General features: G+C 39.4%; 1 protein-coding gene across 1 annotated transcript in view; it reads left to right on the top strand.

The window, feature by feature from the left end:
* The window catches only part of DAP (death associated protein), a gene marked incomplete at its 3' end in the record, with an annotated part of 54,720 nt that extends 34,960 nt beyond the window's left edge, over positions 1-19,760 (top strand). Inside the window, exons 3-4 of the mRNA XM_080340531.1 lie at positions 17,337-17,379; positions 19,641-19,760. Of these exons, the coding sequence (XP_080196657.1) occupies positions 17,337-17,379; positions 19,641-19,760 (163 nt within the window). The remainder of the gene's footprint in view (positions 1-17,336; positions 17,380-19,640) is intronic.
* Positions 19,761-20,035: the final 275 nt, after the last annotated feature.

Here is a 20,035-nt window from a genome sequence, read left to right as displayed (position 1 = left end):
TTGTATTTCCTTATCATTACAACCAAATTGTTTATAGAAGAATATTGGTTAGCTGTTAAAAATGAGACTACATAGTCTAAAGCCCAAGATTGAGTGTGAGCTGGGAGACAACCAGTTCTTTTGCTCTGTCCTGCTTTATTTGTGCATTCATGCTCAAATTATTTTAAGATTTTCCCCAAGGAGTGTATCATATGTTTCCCTTTTGTCATGCTGCTTTAACAGTGGTTATGCAGGCTGTTACACATTCTATTGAAAATTCATAAATGGTTTCTCAAGTGCAAGGACCCTACTTCACTTAATTTTCAGAGATGCAGTGTTCCTGTTTACATCAAGTGAAATGGTGAATGCCTAACCCCTTTGGAAATTGCGGAAGGGTCTATTAATGAAATTACCTAGACTTCAAGTTTAAATTTGCTTTTGAAACTGTTATATTATGTGCACAATAGCTGAGATACTGAATAGGTTTTCCTTAGATTTTCCAAGGACATAAACACTACCAAATTACACCTTCACATTGCTATGTTAATATTTAGATCTGATGCAAAATCTGACCTACCTGAAATAATTACAAGCCTTTCTGAAGTTCTAAATAAGCATTTCCATTAAAAGAACAGCATTGAATAGTCACACTTGTCAGCCTGGTTTAAGTTTTTAATTAATTTGTTCCTCAAGATTACCATACCTAAAAGAAATGGTAACAGCTGATCAAATTACTTCGTATGCCAAGAATGACAGTGAGTTAACACTAAGTGAAATCAAAATGAGACTTTCTGAACATCGACTGGTTGATGAGAAAGTTAGGAGAGGCTGCTTGCTGGTCTGTGAGGCCTGGAGAAATACAGGCAGGAATTACTTCAGGGTGAACTTCCTTAACAGTGAACTGGCTCATGTTTTCTGTAGTGTTTCAGTTCTGCATTAACACCCCCCTGTTACATGAAGCTCTGCAAAGCAAATCCATACTAAAATCAGCCTGACTTCTGTTACTTCCATGGATGATCATAGCTCCCCCTTTGACACAATGCTAGGTATGTCATTTCTATCACACATCCTGGTTGTACTGTGCCAGCACAGAGCAGGTACAGAGACTGGGCCATTTCCTTCTGCTGTGGACAGCTATGGGCTTCCTATTTCAAATCCTCAAGTCATAACCTTTTGATTCTTAAAAGATTGGGAATCTCCAGTGGTCTATATGGAAGCTAGGGTTCTGGAAATAGCAGAGGTACCAGAACTCATATGTAGATACCTTGTGGTTCATTACTGCTGATGGCTGATCAGTGCTTTTTATAGGAGTTGCAAATCTGTCTTTTGGTGCTCTCCTTCAAGGGAATGAGAGTGCTTGGATTATTTCTCCATGTGACATACAAGCAACTGTAGTTAGCCCAAGCACACAGAAAAGAGGGAGGAGAGAGGATGCTTGTGCACCAGTGTTGTCTACCTTTGTATGCTTAACAAAGTCATAGATGAGGTTTGTGTCTGGATCAGACCGTAAGCCCACGGCAACATCCCCATTACGGATAGATACTCTGTGGTATCTACATCAAAGCACTTCATGGGCAAATCAGTGGCATTTTTGCAATGTTTTTTCATATGCTTTCTCTAGTATTAATATTGTCTATAAAAAAAGATACCAAGTTCTTGTAATATGAAGAGTGTCCCTGGATGTCTCTTCTGCTCTGTCATCTAGGCCTGTCAGAGGACCTTACACTTCCACTGTGTTTTAGGAAATCTTCTCCTGATACTTATTCAGTAGTACTGCCAAAGGAGAGGATCCCCTTTTTTTCTTCATTTTTTTTCACCCCCTTTCTCCATCTTTTCCTTTCCCTTGCCTCTACAGTTTCTTCTGCTGCTGTACTTCTGCCCAGTACTCACAAAATTCTCGAGCTATCTGTCCTTGGTCTTTTCCTTCCACTCACAGATCAAGGAGCGTGATTGCACCGTGTATTTTCTGAACTGTGGATTGTGCTACTGTCCTCTCTGTGTTGCATCAGGAAACATTACCATTCTTCACAGCAGAGCTTCATAACAAAGCTTGCTTTTTTCTTCCTTAAACCTCCTGTACAGTTTTTTACTTTCTACTTCCCTTGATGTGTAGCAGTAATGAATTAGGATCGCTGCTGTAAAATCTGTGGAAATGTCTCTTTCTTTGCAACTGGAAGTATCTAGAAGAGATCCCTCTGATAGACAAAAATGAAATTAAACTTCAGTTCGCAGCTGGCCGTTATGTTGCTGCAATAGCATTGCTGTCATCTGGGTGCCTCGAATATGTCTCCATGGGCTTCTCCTGTATAAAGATTTTAAATAAATATGACAGGAGCCCAATACCCTTCTGTCAATTTTAATGTCATAGTGGCAAGTGTTTCAAGCAGGTATACACAAGAGTCCTGTCTTCTCTCTTGAAAGTGCAGGTTAATAATAGGAATGCCACATTGGTTAATATAAAATTTTGCCATAAAAACAGAGGATGAAAATTAGAAAATAGGTTGGCCTTTTTATAAATTAAGGATTTTCTCTTTACATCTAGCTGCTTTGCTTTTTCCGTGGTGATAAACTCAAAATGAATGAGTAGGTATTTGACATGAAAGAGGTAGGCAAAATTGGTTGCTGCTAGAAAAGTTTGCACAAATCACTTTGTCAAAATGTCATCTCAGGAAATAGTATGAAAGGAGGGTTAAAATTATAAGTAAATACAGGTAAAAGTAGTAAATGTATCAGGTGTAAATTTTACTTCTCATCTTCTTATGTTGGATTCTTAAACATAACTATCGGGTTGTGACCAAAAACCTGTTGTAATCCACCTGATTGTGTTGTTTTATGTTTGTGGGGGTTATTTTGTTGTTTGTGGTGTTTCATTGTTTTGGTTGTTGGGGTGTTTTGTTGTTTTTTTTTTTTTCCAGCCCCCATCAGGGACTAGATATTAATTGGATCCCAGCATTATATGTCTGGGAGCAGCCTGAATTGTAGTCCAGCTTCACCACATGATTTGCACCTACCGTGCAGTACGTGCTCTGAAAGTCACTATGCCACTGGGGAGAAGTGACCACAGATATAAACAATTTCCCCAAATACATTATCGTTACATCTAACTTTGTTGCTTTCCATGCATCCTCACTATTTTGGAATTTTTGTCTCATCCAGATAACAAGTTCAAATAATGTCTCTAATTTTCAGTTAAATTAAAACGTAGAGATTTTTTTCTTTTGAGTGCCCAATTTTAAAGGTTTATCTATATTGTAAGTTATCAAACCAGAATTTAGAACCTTAATGGAGTCTGAGACCTTTCTTAGATACATGCATTTCTATCAGTATGATTTCTACTGTCTCTGTCTCTCACTGTTCACACTCTTTCATGGTATGTTTTCCTGATGCAAGCAGGTTAACCAGTTGAACCCTTTCTTGGTGTTCTTTGATGTAGCAATCCCAGGCCAGTGTATCTTTAGTTTTCTCCCTAAGTCTATGATTAAAAAAAGAAAGAAGTTAAGATCCAAAATGGTGTGTTTCCTCTAAAGTATTTTTAAGACTTCTCCTTGCAGAGGTTTTCAGCTGCTTCTAAGATCATGTGAATTTTGAAGAGTTCAGCTGAATAAGACAGTGTATCATCCTACACTCCAGCCCGCTGCAAAATTTGGTTGCCATCAGCTCCAAATTCCTGATCTTCTCTGTTTCCATGTGAAGTGATTATGCTGTAAGCTACAGAGATGTTTTGTCAGGAAAGCACCGACTTTGTCATCACACCTTAGAAAATAAACAATTTGGTGATTGACTTGCAGTTGTGCACGGTTAAAGTGTTATTATTAAAAACAATAAAAAATCCTATTGGTTTGGGAGCCAGCCCTTGGGGGCTAAGAGGCTGTTAGAGGTAGGTGGACATGCAGGGGATGGAGAGAAGGAGAGTATCATTACTTCTGTACCCTCTGTGAAAAAAATACCATTAAAAAATTTCCTCTGGTTCCTGCTCCTGCAGATCTTGAGCTCCCTCTAACCTCTTGCTTTTGTAACAAAAACTAAATGGGGATGTGTTTTACACTGAGTTCTTAAACTAAAGAGTCAGCATTACACAGATGTTTAGCTGTATATCCCAGCAGATTTAGGAATTGGAATGGAAATAAGAAAATCTAATGGAATCAAGAGATAAATACATTTTTGTGGTGGAATTGTCTCATATTTACAAAATGTTTCTTCACAATGTGAAAATTTGAAAAGAATAAGCTGTCAATAAGTCATACCACATTACAAAAAGTACTGCAGTATAGCATTTACAAATGTGCACTCCTTGTTGTGTGTATGACAGAAGGTGCACTTGTGACAATTACTATGTCCACTTCTTAATTGTTTGAAAATCTTGTTGTTATGATGTCATATGTTTTCATTAATTTTCGAACTGCTGTACCGGGACTCCATGACACTGTTGGAAACACATAGAGTGAAAATGACCTACTGAATCAGGAGAGATCTCTGCATTTGCATGTTAATAGACTTCCACAAAAGGTATATTCTAGTCCATTAGCAAATACAAATCTATTAATTAAAATGTTTGTGTCCAAGTACACAAAGGATGACAGAAATAGCTTTTTGACGCATACAGATGAAAGGAGGAACGTTTAGAATAAGTTTTTTTGCTAATCCAACCTAAACTGGTACTTAGATAAGTACACTTTATTTTTTAAATAAGAAATGCATTTTACTTATGCCCATTGTCCTTGATTTCAAAGGTGAGTAAGCTAATGATTCTTAAGTCAACTCCTATTATTGTATTGTCACTTGTTATAACATCCAGACGGTGGCCAGAGGTACTACCACTAGGCAGATGTTTCAGAAAGACTGTGTTCTTACTGAAGACGCCCTTCAGCTAGAACTACAGAAACAAAACTTTAGACAGCACTGTAGCCAGAACTGTGCCACCAGGTAGTGGATAAAGTAAAATGAGTCATTTTTAGTTGCTTTTTTTTTCTTTTCTTCTGTGCTCTGTATGGAAATGACCAGAATAAAATACTACTACAAACTACCAGTACAGAGTACGAACAATGTTGTTGCTATTAAATAGATGTAAACTCAGCTGAGACTGGGTGCGCTTGTTCTTTTTTTCATTCCTCAGAGAGGGTGATCTATTTGTCCTGTAAAAGCAAAACAAAGAAGCAAAGCTACCTGTGCATCACCAACAGAAAAAAATGTAATCTAAGCCAGTTCTGTATGGTAGAAGGTAATGTTGGCAAGTGATTAGTTGCCATCTTGCAGGTGCTATATTACTTCTTTAAGGAAATGAACTGCTTTAGCTATTAAAGCAATTAAAAGCCATTCAAACAAATGGAGAACGAGGATGTGACAGATCTAACGACTGAACTAGAAAATTAACAGTCATTTTTGTTAGATTAATAGAAAAATCACTAGTGGTATTGACATTTGGGAGTATGTAGTTGCTTTAAAATTTCTACATACCATTGAAATCAATGGTCACTACTGTAGAATTATATTCAGATTTAACAGCACATTGATCTATTACCCATTTGCATTGTCATAGTTTTTATTATCACTTTTAAAAGCTAGGCATGAGTAAAAGCTTTACCATCTAAGAATGCCTCTTGAAACCCTTCAGATTGTAATGCTTTGAACCACATTGCTATTGATTTCTTCAAGGTTATTTTCTGTATATTTTTTTGGTACCAAGTTCAAGTCCCATTGACATTATTGGAAGTTTTGCAGATTATTGTAGTAATAGCTGATGCTGACCTTCTGGATTAAATCCTTAAGATAAATATGGAAGGAAGAAACAGCCTGTTCTGATTATATTCAGGTGACTGGATGTTTCTAAATGGAAAATGAAGATGCTGCCTTTCCGACTGCCACAGCTCAGCAGCAGGTGTAGTAATGGGAGTAGAGGAATGAAATAGTTGCATCCTTTCAGGTCAATGGAGGTTGGTTTCTCTGTGGAGAAATTACATTTCTCCAAGTTCATTTAAACAAAGATACACCCTTGTCTTAATCCCTTTTAGAGTATGTTGTTCCTTGTCTTTTGTCACACTAAAAACCTAGCTGGACTACAGAACTACATTATTAGGGGTTAGGTGGTTTCTTACTATTAAAAGAAAACTGTTAAGTTGAAAACATTATTTAATTCTGTCTTCTGTTGTTCCTTTATGAGCTCTTATAAGATTGCATACTTAAAGAATGTTTTCTTTGTCTGAATTAAGAGGAATTCCAGGTTCCAGGATTTACTGGTCTCTCATTCCTATGACAAGATGTATGCCTCTAGAAATGCCACTTGCCACTGGAGAATAGGGAGAATTTTGTCGATTTTGACAGGGTTTGAACTAAAGCAAGTTCCTGGCCAGTACAGCAAACTCACAGTGTCTTCAGCATGGGATCTGGTACTACCAGAGTGTCTTCATGACCTTCCATAATGCCTCTGATTGTGCTCAGAGCCTTGAAATGGGCAAGAACTTTGTCAGGGTTTGTTCTGCTAAGGGTGGAGCCATGAACAGCCACAGAAGTGGAAAAAATGCTGATTTTATTAAGCATTTGCTTTGGAGAGCTTCACGTAACAGTAGGGTGCAACTGCAGAACGGAAACCATGCGGAATGCATGGTGTAAAATTGTTTGAGAGGACTCCTCGCAATGGTGCTGTGGCTGTGGAAGATGATGTAGCATTTATGCATGTGCAGACACATGTACATTGAGTGTCTGCAACGTAGCTTGTGGTAATAAGAAGTGGTATTGCAATTGTTCAAAGCAGTAGAAGAGTGAGAGGTGCACATCTACTGAATAGTTAGTGGCTTGAGGCATTGGAAAGCAAGATTCAGATACAAATTCTAACAGGAAAAGTTGGTCAATTCTGGGCCATTGCTGTGTCTCTCTGAGACAAGCACAAGTTCACCTGGGCAGGAGTGAGAAGATTTTTGCGTTCTCATTAGCTCCTGCCTTCTGTGTCTCCTTCATTGCATTCACATTGTGTATTCCCAGTACAGTGTCACATCTTTTTTTGGTTCCACTCCATCTTTCCTTTTCTGGGAGATGGAGGAGCTACAGCTGTGCCACAGCTGGCTTATGTGTCTCAAGCTCAGACACTGCAGTGCAGGCCCACAGCCGCTATATTCTCAGTATGGAGGTACATACGCTACAGCATTTGACTCGTATATGGAAGATTTGGTCCTCTTTCCCCTTTGCACCATGGCTTTTGCTGGCCATTTTGCAAATACTTATGGTCTACCCTACTTTATTGCGTATTTTAGTTTCCCTTGAGCTGTGTCACCATTTAAGTACTGCTTGCTATGTCAGTTTTCATAGCGCTCATTTTTGCACAGTTAAGTGGCTACAGGGCTACAAATACTAAGTGGGCTAGTGCTGCCGTCACTGCCTGTGGGAAGTTTGTTGCTGGTGTTCACTAGGAGCTAATGTAGATACTGTGATAACAGGGTTGAACCCTAATAAATGAACCAGCAGTTGGAGAATTACAGACTAGTTCTAAATCCTCTAAGTCTGTAGAAAAGGTGAAATACTTAAATCTTCATTTTGTGATCAGAAGAAGGCATGAAAGAGAAATTTGCTCTCTGATAGCAATGTCATGTACAGCAATAGAGATAAGAGATGGTGGATATGTTTCTTAAATTATTTTCTTTTATGGTTAACACATCACTAAAAACAAAGATGAATGAGAAGCTGGTGAGATTAATCAAGCCATATGCTGCAATACATTAACAGTGAATGTAAGAACAATGAATGTCAGTCAGTTGCTATTAAATAGAATGGCCAGTAATTTACCACCTCATTAAAAGATCAGGACACCCCGTTTTCTTGTATGTGAATAGCAAAACAAATAGTCATTAAAATTTCCTGATAGGGCATTGAGTTCTTCCATCAAACACATTAATTTTGCCTGCATATGAGGAGGAGCAATTTAACAGAGTAGAAGCTCTCTCATGGGGTATATCAGGGCACAGACTTATACACAAAGACAAGAAAATTGTTTTCCAAAAGTAGTGTCTGTAGGTATGTGAATGTATTTGTGTTGTGTATATATATGTACTGCATGTCATCAAGATTTGGCATCAAGGGGAAGTATTGCTTTTTACTTGTTGTAGTATTTGCCACAGCACCTGGATTTCTTCGAGGTTGTTCCCTACTTACTGTACACAATACTCAGAGGTTCAACAGTGCCATCCTGTGGGTGATCTTAAAGGTCTGAAAGCTATGGCAGATAAATAAATGACCTCAGCAGGATAAGTTATTATAGAATATCAGATACTGTGTGTCCCCATGCAATCAGCGAGAGTATTTCCCTCTGGTAGTCAGTCAGACTAATTATTCCTTTTCTGTCCAGAAAGTTAATAACCTAAATAACCAATGGGAAAGTATTTCAGGCAAGCTGATGAGCAGTGTGCTTGTTAGTTTTACTCGATTGCTGAGAAATGTGGTTTTAATCATCTCAATGTGTTTTTAATCATCTTGGAATTTATTTTTGCAGACAATGCCAAAATCAAAGGCAACTATGTAAATTCAAATAAGCAACCCTATAAAGAAGTATCTGGACGTCTTTAAAGAGGCATTAGGTTGAAATTACGACTAGTTTGCTTTCATGTTTCACAACCAGAAAATACGAATTCCCAAGCAACCTTGAAGATTAGCTGGATGGTTTCAACAACTGGCCAAATTGCTTTTTATTCCAGAAAGATCAGAGCAGGATTAAAATCTGAAGTTTTGTCGACGGTAGATCAAATTCTGCTCAGAATATTTGGAGAACTTCTGTTCACAGAGTGAATATCATGCCAGGACAAGGTAGAAAATAACAGAACTTGCTCTAATTAGGTAACAGTTGGAGGATCAATGGGTAACTGCAAATCATACAGTTTCATATAGGTTTTCCATTTTGCTTGCCTAAGCAACTTGTTAATGAGAGTGAATGACATATATTATTTGGAAATGGGCAAGGAAATAATGGGCAAGTAGAAGGTTCTACTCATTTTTCAGGTGCCTGCAGTTTCAGGGTGCAGTTTCGGTGCGCTGCCCACATGCTGCCCATGCCCCTCCGTACCGGGAGCTGAGTGCAGCTCTGGGTTCTGTGTAGGTGCCTCTTCAGTTCCCAGCCTGTCCTGGGAATTTCTCCTTTGCTTTCCACAGCTGGAGGCCAACATTGAGCCGCAGTACATCCCACCGTGTGATTTGATTAAAGGGAGGAAACACCAAATTACAAACACAACCGTTATTCTCTGGTACTTAAATTAAGATGTGATCTGTGGTTCTTAAGTCTTTGATAAACATGTGATGCTATTATTATTATATTTCATATGTTTGTTTGCTAGGCCCACTTAAACAGCAAAATGCGATCACCAACGATAAGACATGTCATTAATTCCCATGAGTATGAAAAGACAAATATGAATCATTCCCATTTAGAAGATTAACTTAATATGTTTTAAAGTATCTAACATGTTTTGATCTATTTTAACAAAATATCTTCTAGCCTAACAGAAGCCTTACATCTGTGTAGTTCTGTCTTTTTTAAAGTAGGCTAACCTGTTTTAAATATTGGCATATTGGGAATCTTGAGACTGTGCTTGTACCCTGATTTACAGTACGTATATGAATTTTGGATGGATCAGATGTATCTGGAAGATAATCTCTTGTGATATTTAGTTGAAGACAGAAAGGGTAATATCTAAGTGTAACCTCTGCACAGAAGAGCTTTCTTTGTAGTCCTGATCGGTTTAAAGATAACTTGAGCCCTGGAACATAAGCATTCATACAACTGTTACGCATTTCTAATATAACTGATGTGAATGGGTTTGCATCATATAAATGTCTAATTCTGGTTTTGAATCTCACTAGACTCTTGATCTTGATGCTGCCTTATTTTCAGGAGGTTCTGCATTTAATCCTATGGTATTATAAAGCCATCTGCTATTATTAGTTTTAAATGTCTTTTACTTTCTTCAAGTGTCATTTTCTACTTTTACTATAATGAAGGTAAATGGGAACAATATTCTTCACCCTTTTGTACACCATATGCAAATAATTCTTAGCTATCTGCTCGGAGAGAAGGTTCTCCATGCTCTCTCAGCTATTTTTTCCACCTTTATTTCTGGTCTGATTCTTTACTTATGGTGTTCCTGGACTGAATACAGTATTTTAAATGAGGTATACTGTGAGGATCCATTTTTACCATTGCTTTTTCTCATTCTTTATTTGTCTTAGCATGTTGGTTTCATTTTTTTTTCTGATCACCAGTGAGCATGGAGCACTAGCCTCCTGCACCGGCTGGCTGTATTAAGACCCGTATCCCATTTGAGGAGTTTTTATAGTTCATGTGGAAAGGGATGATGCATGTGCATGGTTCTGTTTCCTGGTTAGTCGACTCTAAATGTAGGCTTTTGTTCTGGATCACATTGTGAGCAATGCTTGTAGTTCTTTCTCCACATGGAATCTGCCATTCAACTCGCCACTGGAAACCAGCATCAGATCCGGACCCATCCCATCAGGTGACGGTGCCGTTGGTGGTTCAGATGCTGCAAATAAGAGAGTGGCCACGGGTGTTCATCCCCCACATGGCTGTGGGAATGTGCTGCGCTCTTCCCTGCCTCTGGGACCACCCTTAGACAGCTGTGAATCTGTGTGATCTGTATGTGTATACATGCATAGCCTCTGCATGTGTGTGCACGCATACACTGGATATATAGATGGATACAGTGAGTAACTATAAAATGGCCTGTTAATGTAGAAAAGTGATTTATTCTGTTTTTCTTTTTTAAATGGAGTTGGATAAATACTCATCTGCCCTATGTGTGTTCTGTGACCTGTGGGAGATTTCACAATAATCTGACATTCACAATAATGTCACTATTTGTCTTTACAGTATGTCTGTCAGAATTCAGTTCAACCAATCCCTCTAAGGTGAAAGCATGAGATTTTAATGTTATTCATGCCTCATTTCAGCTAGTTAATGATCTTTTCAAGTATTCCATTTTCTTTGTGATATACTTGCAATGTCAGATAAAGATCTTATTCCAGCTATGTGTTATGAAATAATAGAAATCTTTATTTTATTTGAACACAATCAGGACAAATTAATCCAGTAGAGAGTCTGATGTTAAACAGGTGCAATTCTTAGCAGCATGGCACATATAAAATCAGAGTGAGTTCTTCGAACACTCAGATCTTAACAGATGTGCAGGTTTTTTTCTCCATATGTTATAACAAAATAAAGATTTGCTCTGAAAGTATTGACACACACTCTAAACAGTCTTGGCAAGCACGCCATTGTCTTCCTTGCACAATATTGGCTGTGGCCAATACACATATTTATTTAACGTTAAATAATAAATAGCTTTAAAGCACATATATGTATAAACTGAATCGGTTTTTGTCAGAAAGTAATATTTTTTCATTGTCTTGTTTACTGATGCCTAGACAAAGGAATGGTGCATTTTCAAAACAACATCTGTCAAACTGATTTTCATCAGATTAAGTATATCCTCAAAGCAACCATCACAGCTTACAAAATACTGGGAATGTAGGTTGTGCTTCACATAAAACACCAATAGAATTTAAAGCACTTGAAAGTGCTTTCAAATGTAGCGATGATAGCCTGTGCATATTCCCCCTTTTTGTTTCTATTTTCGGTGGGTACTTGGGAGAGATAATGAGTGATGTTGCAACACTGCAATCCCAGTAGATGTCCCAGAATGCAATTACAGATTTATAGTCCTGGCAGCTAATCTGGGTCTGAAAATGCCAATGGTTTGAGAGTCTGACAGCAGAGATGGAATTTATTGCGAAGAAGTTAATCTGGAGAAATACTTTTTTCATTAAGAATGGAATTGAAGTGTGAATCAGTGACTGAATATCTAGACCTTCTCTCTTCTGTTTAATTCTTCATTAGTATAGATGTGTGATTATATATGCTCTGGCCTGATTCTGGTTCTATAAATTATCAAAGATAATTGATAATATTAAGTTTTTAAAGATCTTTTCTGGGACAATATAGTAAAATTGAGGGGGAAACCAGTGGCTTTAACAGAACATAGACACAGTCAATCATTCAAGTTTCTGGCCAGCTTTTTGTCTTTTGTCCTGCTAGAGAGTAATGCATGATAATGCACTCCATAAGAGGCTGGTGTATCTTCCATAGGCACAAAGCATTTTGCTGTTGTAATTAGTGAAGTAGAGAGGTGCAGCCTCGTTACAGCATGTGCCGCAACTGAGTGTGGGAACTCAGGTCAGCCAGAAATGAGTCCTGGGGTTTCTGTAGAAGATCTTTGTGGATGAAGGTTAGAGGTGTTTGAGCTGTAAGCCACATCAGCGTTCCCATTCGTTCTTCCATTTAGAAGTTGGAAATCTAGCATAATGCAAGAAGAGTCCAATCAAAAAGCCATGGAGAGGATGAAAGTCAAGGATATATCTGTTCAGCTGCATATAGGTGTAGATACATTTTTACAATTCTGGATTACTGTTTGGTTGTTCCTGATGTGCCAGTGGTTTGCCCTGTGCTATCCTAAAATGTTCCACATTAACCTTAGGTGAGTTAATGTGAGGTGTTTTACATGCACCTGTGGGATCATCCTTGTTAGCATTCTGTTTCTAAGACAGTCTCAAGAACCAGGGCTAAATATTTTATTTATGGTAGTGTTCAAGTGCTTTATATCTGAAAGATATAATTTTTACCAGGAAAATGGTACTGATGATTCTTGTCTTCTTTGTAATGATATGCTAGCTAATTCCGCAGTGCTACCTGAAGCATAAATCTCATACTGGATTTTTGGTTTTAACTAATTCTGAAAATGTTCCTTGTAGGATCATCAGCTTAGTTCCTTAGACAAAGCAACGTACAACTAAGTAAAAATAAGTACAAAAATGTATCAAATATTTTAACATTATCCATATTTATTGTGTACCCAGGGAACATGGCACTTTCAAACTCAGGTCCTTTAAATGTTGATAGTAGGGTTTCTGAGAAGACTTTTATGATTTCCAGTGGGAAAAGCTGTGCTTGAAACAGCCATTGTGCTTGAGGTTCCTTCTGGTTGTCATTTTTAGCCAAAACCAGGGATCATTTATCTTGTTTTTAAAGCGGGAAGTATGGAACAGACAGCCGATAATACAGCCTGGTGCTAGGCAGACAAGCCGTAGCACATTCAGCAAATACAGGCTCTTTTTGGGAAACATTTATTTGAATTTCATGTGTCATCCAAACATAGTGAACACTGAAAGGTCATAGAAAGAACATAAGGAAAAAAATAATCTGATTTGAATTTCTCACTATACAATATTAATAATAATGTGACATCAAGCAATCAACTGTTTCTCTGAGTGTGACTAAAGCCAGATTCCATGTATGGTTGAATAATAACTTGCCATGCATTTTTTTTTTCCTGTTTGCTGTTGATTTCCTTTATAGTGTCATGGTGTTAGTTTATGAATGGTACCTTGAGCCACTGCAGTACATCTGTGTTTTCTTAGTCAGAGTTATTTCTTTGAGTTTTTTACTCAGCATCCAGGAAATCCCATGCAAGATGTTAACACACTCCTTGGCTCAGTACGATTAGGATAAAATGAGAGTGTTTTGCTATTGATCTTTGTTTCCTATTAGTTTATATTGGCAGAAGATTAGATTGAAGAAGTCTAATATGGCTATCAAAATATTCTTTCTCAGTGCAGGAAATATCACTGCTACTCTTAAATGAAGGTATTTTAGAGCAGAACTTCCTTCTTTTCTCCCTTTTTCTACTCCTGTCTTTCTCCTTCTGACTTTCTAAAGATTTCTTGAAGGGTGATGAGTCTTATTGAATAACTAGCGTATTAAGAGACTGTGTAGCAAAACCATAACTTAAACAGGGCTCAGACAATATTTATTAGACCATTATATCAAGGTCTAATACTGTACTGCTTGTTACTTTAACTTTACATAGCATCATATTAATAAATCTTTACAAGCTGTGTAGTTGTAAAGTGCATCATAATAATCTTTATCATTCCTCTAATAAATCATTTGATTTGTATTTGCTTTGTGTTGTTCCAACCTTGTCAGCAATAACATCACAGAGTAGGGACCCTTCTTGTGCTCCAGTTAATGAACCACCTGCTCTGAGTCCTCGGTTATGGATGTGCTCAGAGGGAGGCACAACTTCATCTCCGCACCCTCTTTCCCTTCTCAATGCCTCAGGTTACATGGTTTTCTGACAGAAGTATTATCTTTATTGTGGAGATTTTCTGGAGCTCCTGGTCTCCATCCTTCTGCAGACCCCATGCAGATGTATGGGTTTACTTGCCCAGTAGACCACTGAAGTTGCTAAGTATTTATAATTTAGGCACTGTGGCAATGCCCACCACCATGGGTGAGCTGTTAGACATGGCTGTACTTTGGCCTCCATGTAGAGGTGATCAGTTCAATAGATCAGTAGCCCAGGGAAACTGATCCCTCATGCTGACCAGGCTTCAGAATCACATAGAAGCACAGAATCACAGAATGTTAGGGATTGTAAGGGACCTTGAAAGATCATCTAATCTAATCCCCCCGCTGGAGCAGGAACATCTGGATGAGGTTACACAGGAATGTGTCCAGGTGGGGTTTGAATGTCTCCAGAGAAGGAGACTCCACAGCCGCCTTGGGCAGCCTGTTCCAGTGCTCTGTTACACTCACTGAGAAGAAGTTTCTTCTCAAATTTAAGTGGAACCTCTTATGTTCCAGTTTGAACCCCTTACCCCTTGTCTTATCATTGTTTGTCACCAAGAAGAGCCTGGCTCCATCTTCGTGACATTCACCCTTTATATATTTATAAACATTAATGAGGTCACCCCTCAGAATCCTGTTCTCCAAGCTAAAGAGACCCAGCTCCCTCAGCCTTTCCTCATAAGGGAGATGCTCCACTCCCTTAATCATCTTCATAGTTCTGCACTGGACTCTCTCCAGCAGTTCCCTGTCCTTCTTGAACTGAGGGGCCCAGAACTGGACACAATATTCCAGATGGGGTCTCAACAGGGCAGAGTAGAGGGGAAGGAGAACCTCTCTCAACCTACTAACCACCCCCCTTCTAATACACCCCAGGATGCCATTGGCCTTCCTGGCCACAAGGGCAGTTCACCGGTACCCACAGGTTCCTTTCCCCTACACTGCTCTCTAACAGGTCATTCTCTAGCTTATACTGGAACTTGGGGTTTTTCCTGCCCAGATGCAAGACTCTACACTTGCACTTATTATATTTCATTAAATTTTTCCCCACCCAGCTCTCCAGCCTGTCCAGGTCTCGCTGGATGGCAGCACAGTTGTCTGGCATGTCAGCCACTCCTCCCAGCTTGGTGTCATCAGCAAACTTGCTGATAGTGCACTCTATTCCCTCATCCAAGTTGTTGATGAATATATTGAATAATAACTGCTCCCAGTACTGACCCCTGAGGCACTCCACTAGATACAGGCTTCCAACTGGACTCTGCCCCCTTGACCAGAACTCTCTGGCTTCTTTCCCTCAGCCAGTTCACAGTCTACCTCACTACCTGATCATCCAGTCCACACTCCCTCAGTTTAGCTATGAAGATGCTGTGAGAGACTGTCATATGCTTTAATGAAATCAAGATAGACCACATCCACTGCTTTACCATCATCTGTCCACCTGGTTATGTCCTCATAAAAGGCTATGAGATAGGTTAGGCATAACTTCCCCTTGGTGAAGCCATGCTGACTGCCCCTAATGACCCTCTTAACCTTGATATGCCTTGAGATGGCGCCAAGGGTAAGTTGTTCCATCACCTTTCCAGGGATGGAGGTGAGGCTGACCAGTCTATAGTTACCCGGGTCCTCCTTCTTGCCCTTTTTTTGAAGACTGGAGTAACATTTCCTTTCCTCCAGTCCTCAGGCACCTCTCCCGTTTCCCAAGAATTGGCAAAGATGATGGAGAGTCGTCTAGCAATGACCTCAGCCAGCTCCCTCAGCATCCGTGGGTGCATCCCATCTGGACCCATGGATTTGTGGATGTCCAGGTTGCTTAATTGGTCCCTAACCCAGTCCTCATCAACTAAAGCCTTCCTCTGGGGCCTCAGGGGTACAGGGCTTGTCAGGACAGCCTCCGGCAGACTAGCCAGAGACAAAGAAGGCATTCAGTAACTCTGCCTTCTCTATCTTCTGTCATCAGGGCACCCACCTTGTTCGTCAGTGGGCCTACATTGCCTCTAGTGTTAGTTTTATCTGCCATGTATTTGAAAAAGCTCTTTCTGTTGTCCTTGACCCCCCTCACCAGGTTAAGTTCTAAGGAGGCCATAGCTTTCCTAGTTGCTTCCCTACACGCTCTGACAACAGCCTCATATTCTCCCCAAGTGGCCAGCCCCTCCTTCTGTGATCTGTAAACTCTCCCCTTCCACTTGAGCTTACCCAGCAGTTCCCTGTTTAACCACGCAGGTTCCTGGCTCCCTTCCTTGACTTCCTACGTGTCTGGATGCTCTGATCTTGAGCTTGGAAGAAGCAGTCCCTGAGCACTAACCAACTATCTTGGGCCCCTTTACCTTCAAGCAGCCTTACCCATGGGATTTCCCCTAGCAATTGCTTGAAAAGGCCAAAGTGGGCCCTACTGAAGTCCAGGGTCACGATTCTGCTTGGTATTCTGTTCCTGCTACATGAGATCCTGAACTCCACCATCATTTCATGGTCTCTGCAGCCAAGGCAGCCCTCAACCTTTACGACTTCAACCAGACACTCCTTGTTAGTGAATTCAGGGTCGAATTTCAGCTGTGGAGAGTCTTTTTCATTTGGCATGGATGAAGGTCTGCAATGAAAAAGCAGGGCAGACTTTGCTTTACATTTTTTAACATTTATTTTACCGCAGACATGGTTCTCCTATGTAACAGAATAGATAAATATCTGCTTGAGAATCTTGGTTTAAAGTACTGGGTGTTGTTTTCCTGAGACTCAGAATCTTAATCCATTTGATTGACAGATATAAATTTGAATTTAATTTTATTCTCTATCATAGCAGTAAGTTTAGTCCAACTATAGTTTTCATTGTTGCAATACAAATATACTAAGCCTAAAGTACTGCTGGCAGCTTATATATGAAATTTGAGGATTAAGAAACCGGTGCAAACAAACAAAGACTCTCAGCTTTAAGCAAGGAGCAGAGTGTTGTTGGACTAGCCTTTTACTGCTGTCACAATTAATGTGAAGGAATAGCAGCCAAAACCTATAGATCTGTTCTTGGCTGTAAATACCAAGGCAATAGTCATTTGAAGAGGAAATTTGTGTTGTCTGTTTGAAACATTCATTAAATGCCAAAAATGCAACTTGTTTTTTGCCTTCTATATGTGATATAATTTTCATTTTTACCTGCTAAATAATTTGTACAAATAATCTCTATTATTTTTTTCAGCCCACCTAAACCAACGGTGTTCATCTCCGGTGTCATTGCTAGGGTAAGATTACCATTAAATTTCTTTCAATCATAGAAAAGTGATTGTAGGCTTTCCAGAATTATCACTGATCACAGCAAAATTAAGCTTTTTCATTCCCTTTCCTTTTTCATGAGAAGAGGCTTAATGTTTTGTGTATTTGTGTAATTCCCTTTGAGCATTCTTTTTATGTGAAATTGAAATTATTTATTGAAATTACTTCCACCGTTTTACTTTGAATTTTAGCACTTTCAGTTTATTGGATCTTCTTTTCATATCTAAGCTAGATATTACTGCATTCATTTTCTTTGAAAGTGGTTGCATGTAATCTGCTGCTATAGCTTGATCTGTGATGAGGAGCAACACTCCTGCCTGCAAGGATACGTGTTTGAAGATACATGCTTCAGCTGCCATATGTGCTTTGAGGTACTTGGATTTCCAGGCATTATTCCCTGAATTTTAACAGCAGGCAGGACCTGGAAATCCATAAGCTAAATCATTAGTATTTACTAGCCATTAATCATATGGTCAGTAATTCATGTCTTGTGTGCTATGACAGGGTTTTTATCATGGCTTTACCTGATGAGTACCTTTATCATGATTGCCTTAACACCACTGGGGTGTGTAATAGGTTGGTTTACCTGTAAGATGCTATCGTTGTGTCAGATCACGTAGGTGGAAAGAGTAAGCTGATGCCATTTTCCCCAGCCCATAGGGGTAAGTAGATAGGGACTGCTGTATTTCTTGGAGCTCCATCTGCACCGAAGTGGATACCTTTTCAGGCATTTAGATGCCTAATTAACCTCTAACTAATTATTGCATTAATGTTTAGTAATTTTCATAGCACTTTAACAATTGTAGGGTAGTGGTATTTTTTTATGAGTGACAGAGGAAATCTCAGACTAAAAAACACAGGCCTCCAGTTTCGTGGGCATGCAAAAGCTTGAAAATGCCCACAGGGGCTACTGAGTCTCTGTCCTTAGTGGTCTTGAAAATCAACTTGAGTAAGCTGGTCTGATCTGATAGCTAGCTCTGCTTTGAGCAGGAGCTTGGACGAGAGACATCCTGGGATGCTTTCCAACCTGAATTATTTTACAATATTATGATTTGAAGATAGGCATTTTTTTGCTAGCACTCACGGTACTTATCATACTTGCTAGACTGACTGTCACCTGCTCAACTGTTACAGTACCCACGAGTCTTAGAAGAGCTGCATTCACATCACCTGTTTGAGACAACAAGGTGTGAGGGTTCAGAGAGGCATGGAGAAAGCAAACAGCAGCATCAGGGGGAAAGAAGGTATAAAATGTCAGTTCTGAGCAGAGGAGAAGTTTGAAAACTGGAGTAGTGAAAAAATGTAAGAAGTTAACCTAGTGATTAAAATTTTTTAAAAAGTCGTGTCAGAACAGAAAGGAAGAACTTGGAGTAGATTGAAATGGGGTCAGGTGTGAAACAGGCCATCTGAAACATAAGCTTCATAAAAAATATTATAAAAAATATGCCTGTGTAAGATTGTAACCCAATGAGCTGATGGCATACAGGGAGCTTCTGACTTCTGTTTGTCCCAGAGGGAAGTTGTGGTGCTATTTTGCTCCCCCGTCACTGAGCACCAGCAGCAGTTGTTTCCCGCTATTTTTTGAAAACCTCATGGGACTGACTGTAGAAATGACAGTTGTTAACAGGTGGCATAAGGGTTACACCTGCACTGACCCTGCCTAGCAGTGGCACTTGAGAACTAACGCTGGCAGACCTGGCTAAAAGCACACGTTAATCTTAAAAGCCAGCCACCCCTAAGATTGGGGCCAAAAGTAGTTTTAGATCCCACCTTTCTTCCCACGGAACTGGCATTCCTGCATCAGTTTTCCTTCTGCAGGCAGTTTTTCATGCTACCTTACCTTGCTGGTGAAGTAATCTCCTCTTACCAGTGGCTATGTGAAAACCAAGTAAGTCAAGGAGATCTGACTATACAGAGCCAGTGAAAGTGGCAGAGCGTGAGGAGCCTTTAAGCACTTGAAGATAGGAGAGGGTTTTTTTTTTCCCTTGGATCATTTTAAGATACTGCATTCTTGTATGGCGTGTGTAATTGGAAGAAGTGAAACTTGTAGAAGTGAAATTTTGAAGCTGGCTAAAAGGATGTCATGATAGGATGTGTACAAGGGGACTTCAGAGAAACATGCAACAGTGTTTTCCATCTGCTCTTCACACTTTTAAAACTTAAATACATTTGAACTGGAAAGTACACTTTCGAGATTTCTTAAATTTCTCCTGGTGTGTTCTTTGAACAGGGTGATAAGGACTTTCCTCCAGCTGCGGCTCAGGTGGCTCATCAGAAACCACATCCTTCTGTGGAAAAGCTTCCTCACCCGCAACATGTCAAACAGCACATCCACCAGCCTCGCAAGTGAGCTCTCCGACAAGATCTCAACCAAACTGCCGTCAGCAAATAAGTTTTCAAAATAAGACCAAAACCTTTTAGGATTCACATTGTCGAATCACTAAAATAATATGCTGTTTCTTTTACTTTAATTCTCAAGGGTTAATAAAAATGAAGACATTGTTTAGTTGTTATCCCACATGGAAAATTCTCTTTTAAGTATTTGCTGATCAAGGGTGGGTTTTGATAAGATTTTCTCATTGCCAAGATAAAACTTTAGTACGATTTAGTACGATTTAGTACGAT

Source organism: Nesoenas mayeri, assembly GCF_963082525.1.
Source record: "Nesoenas mayeri genome assembly, chromosome: 2".
NCBI classification, from domain to species: Eukaryota; Metazoa; Chordata; class Aves; order Columbiformes; family Columbidae; genus Nesoenas; species Nesoenas mayeri.
The sequence above is the reverse complement of the archived record's forward strand: the minus strand, read 5'-3'. Positions and strand labels throughout refer to the sequence as shown.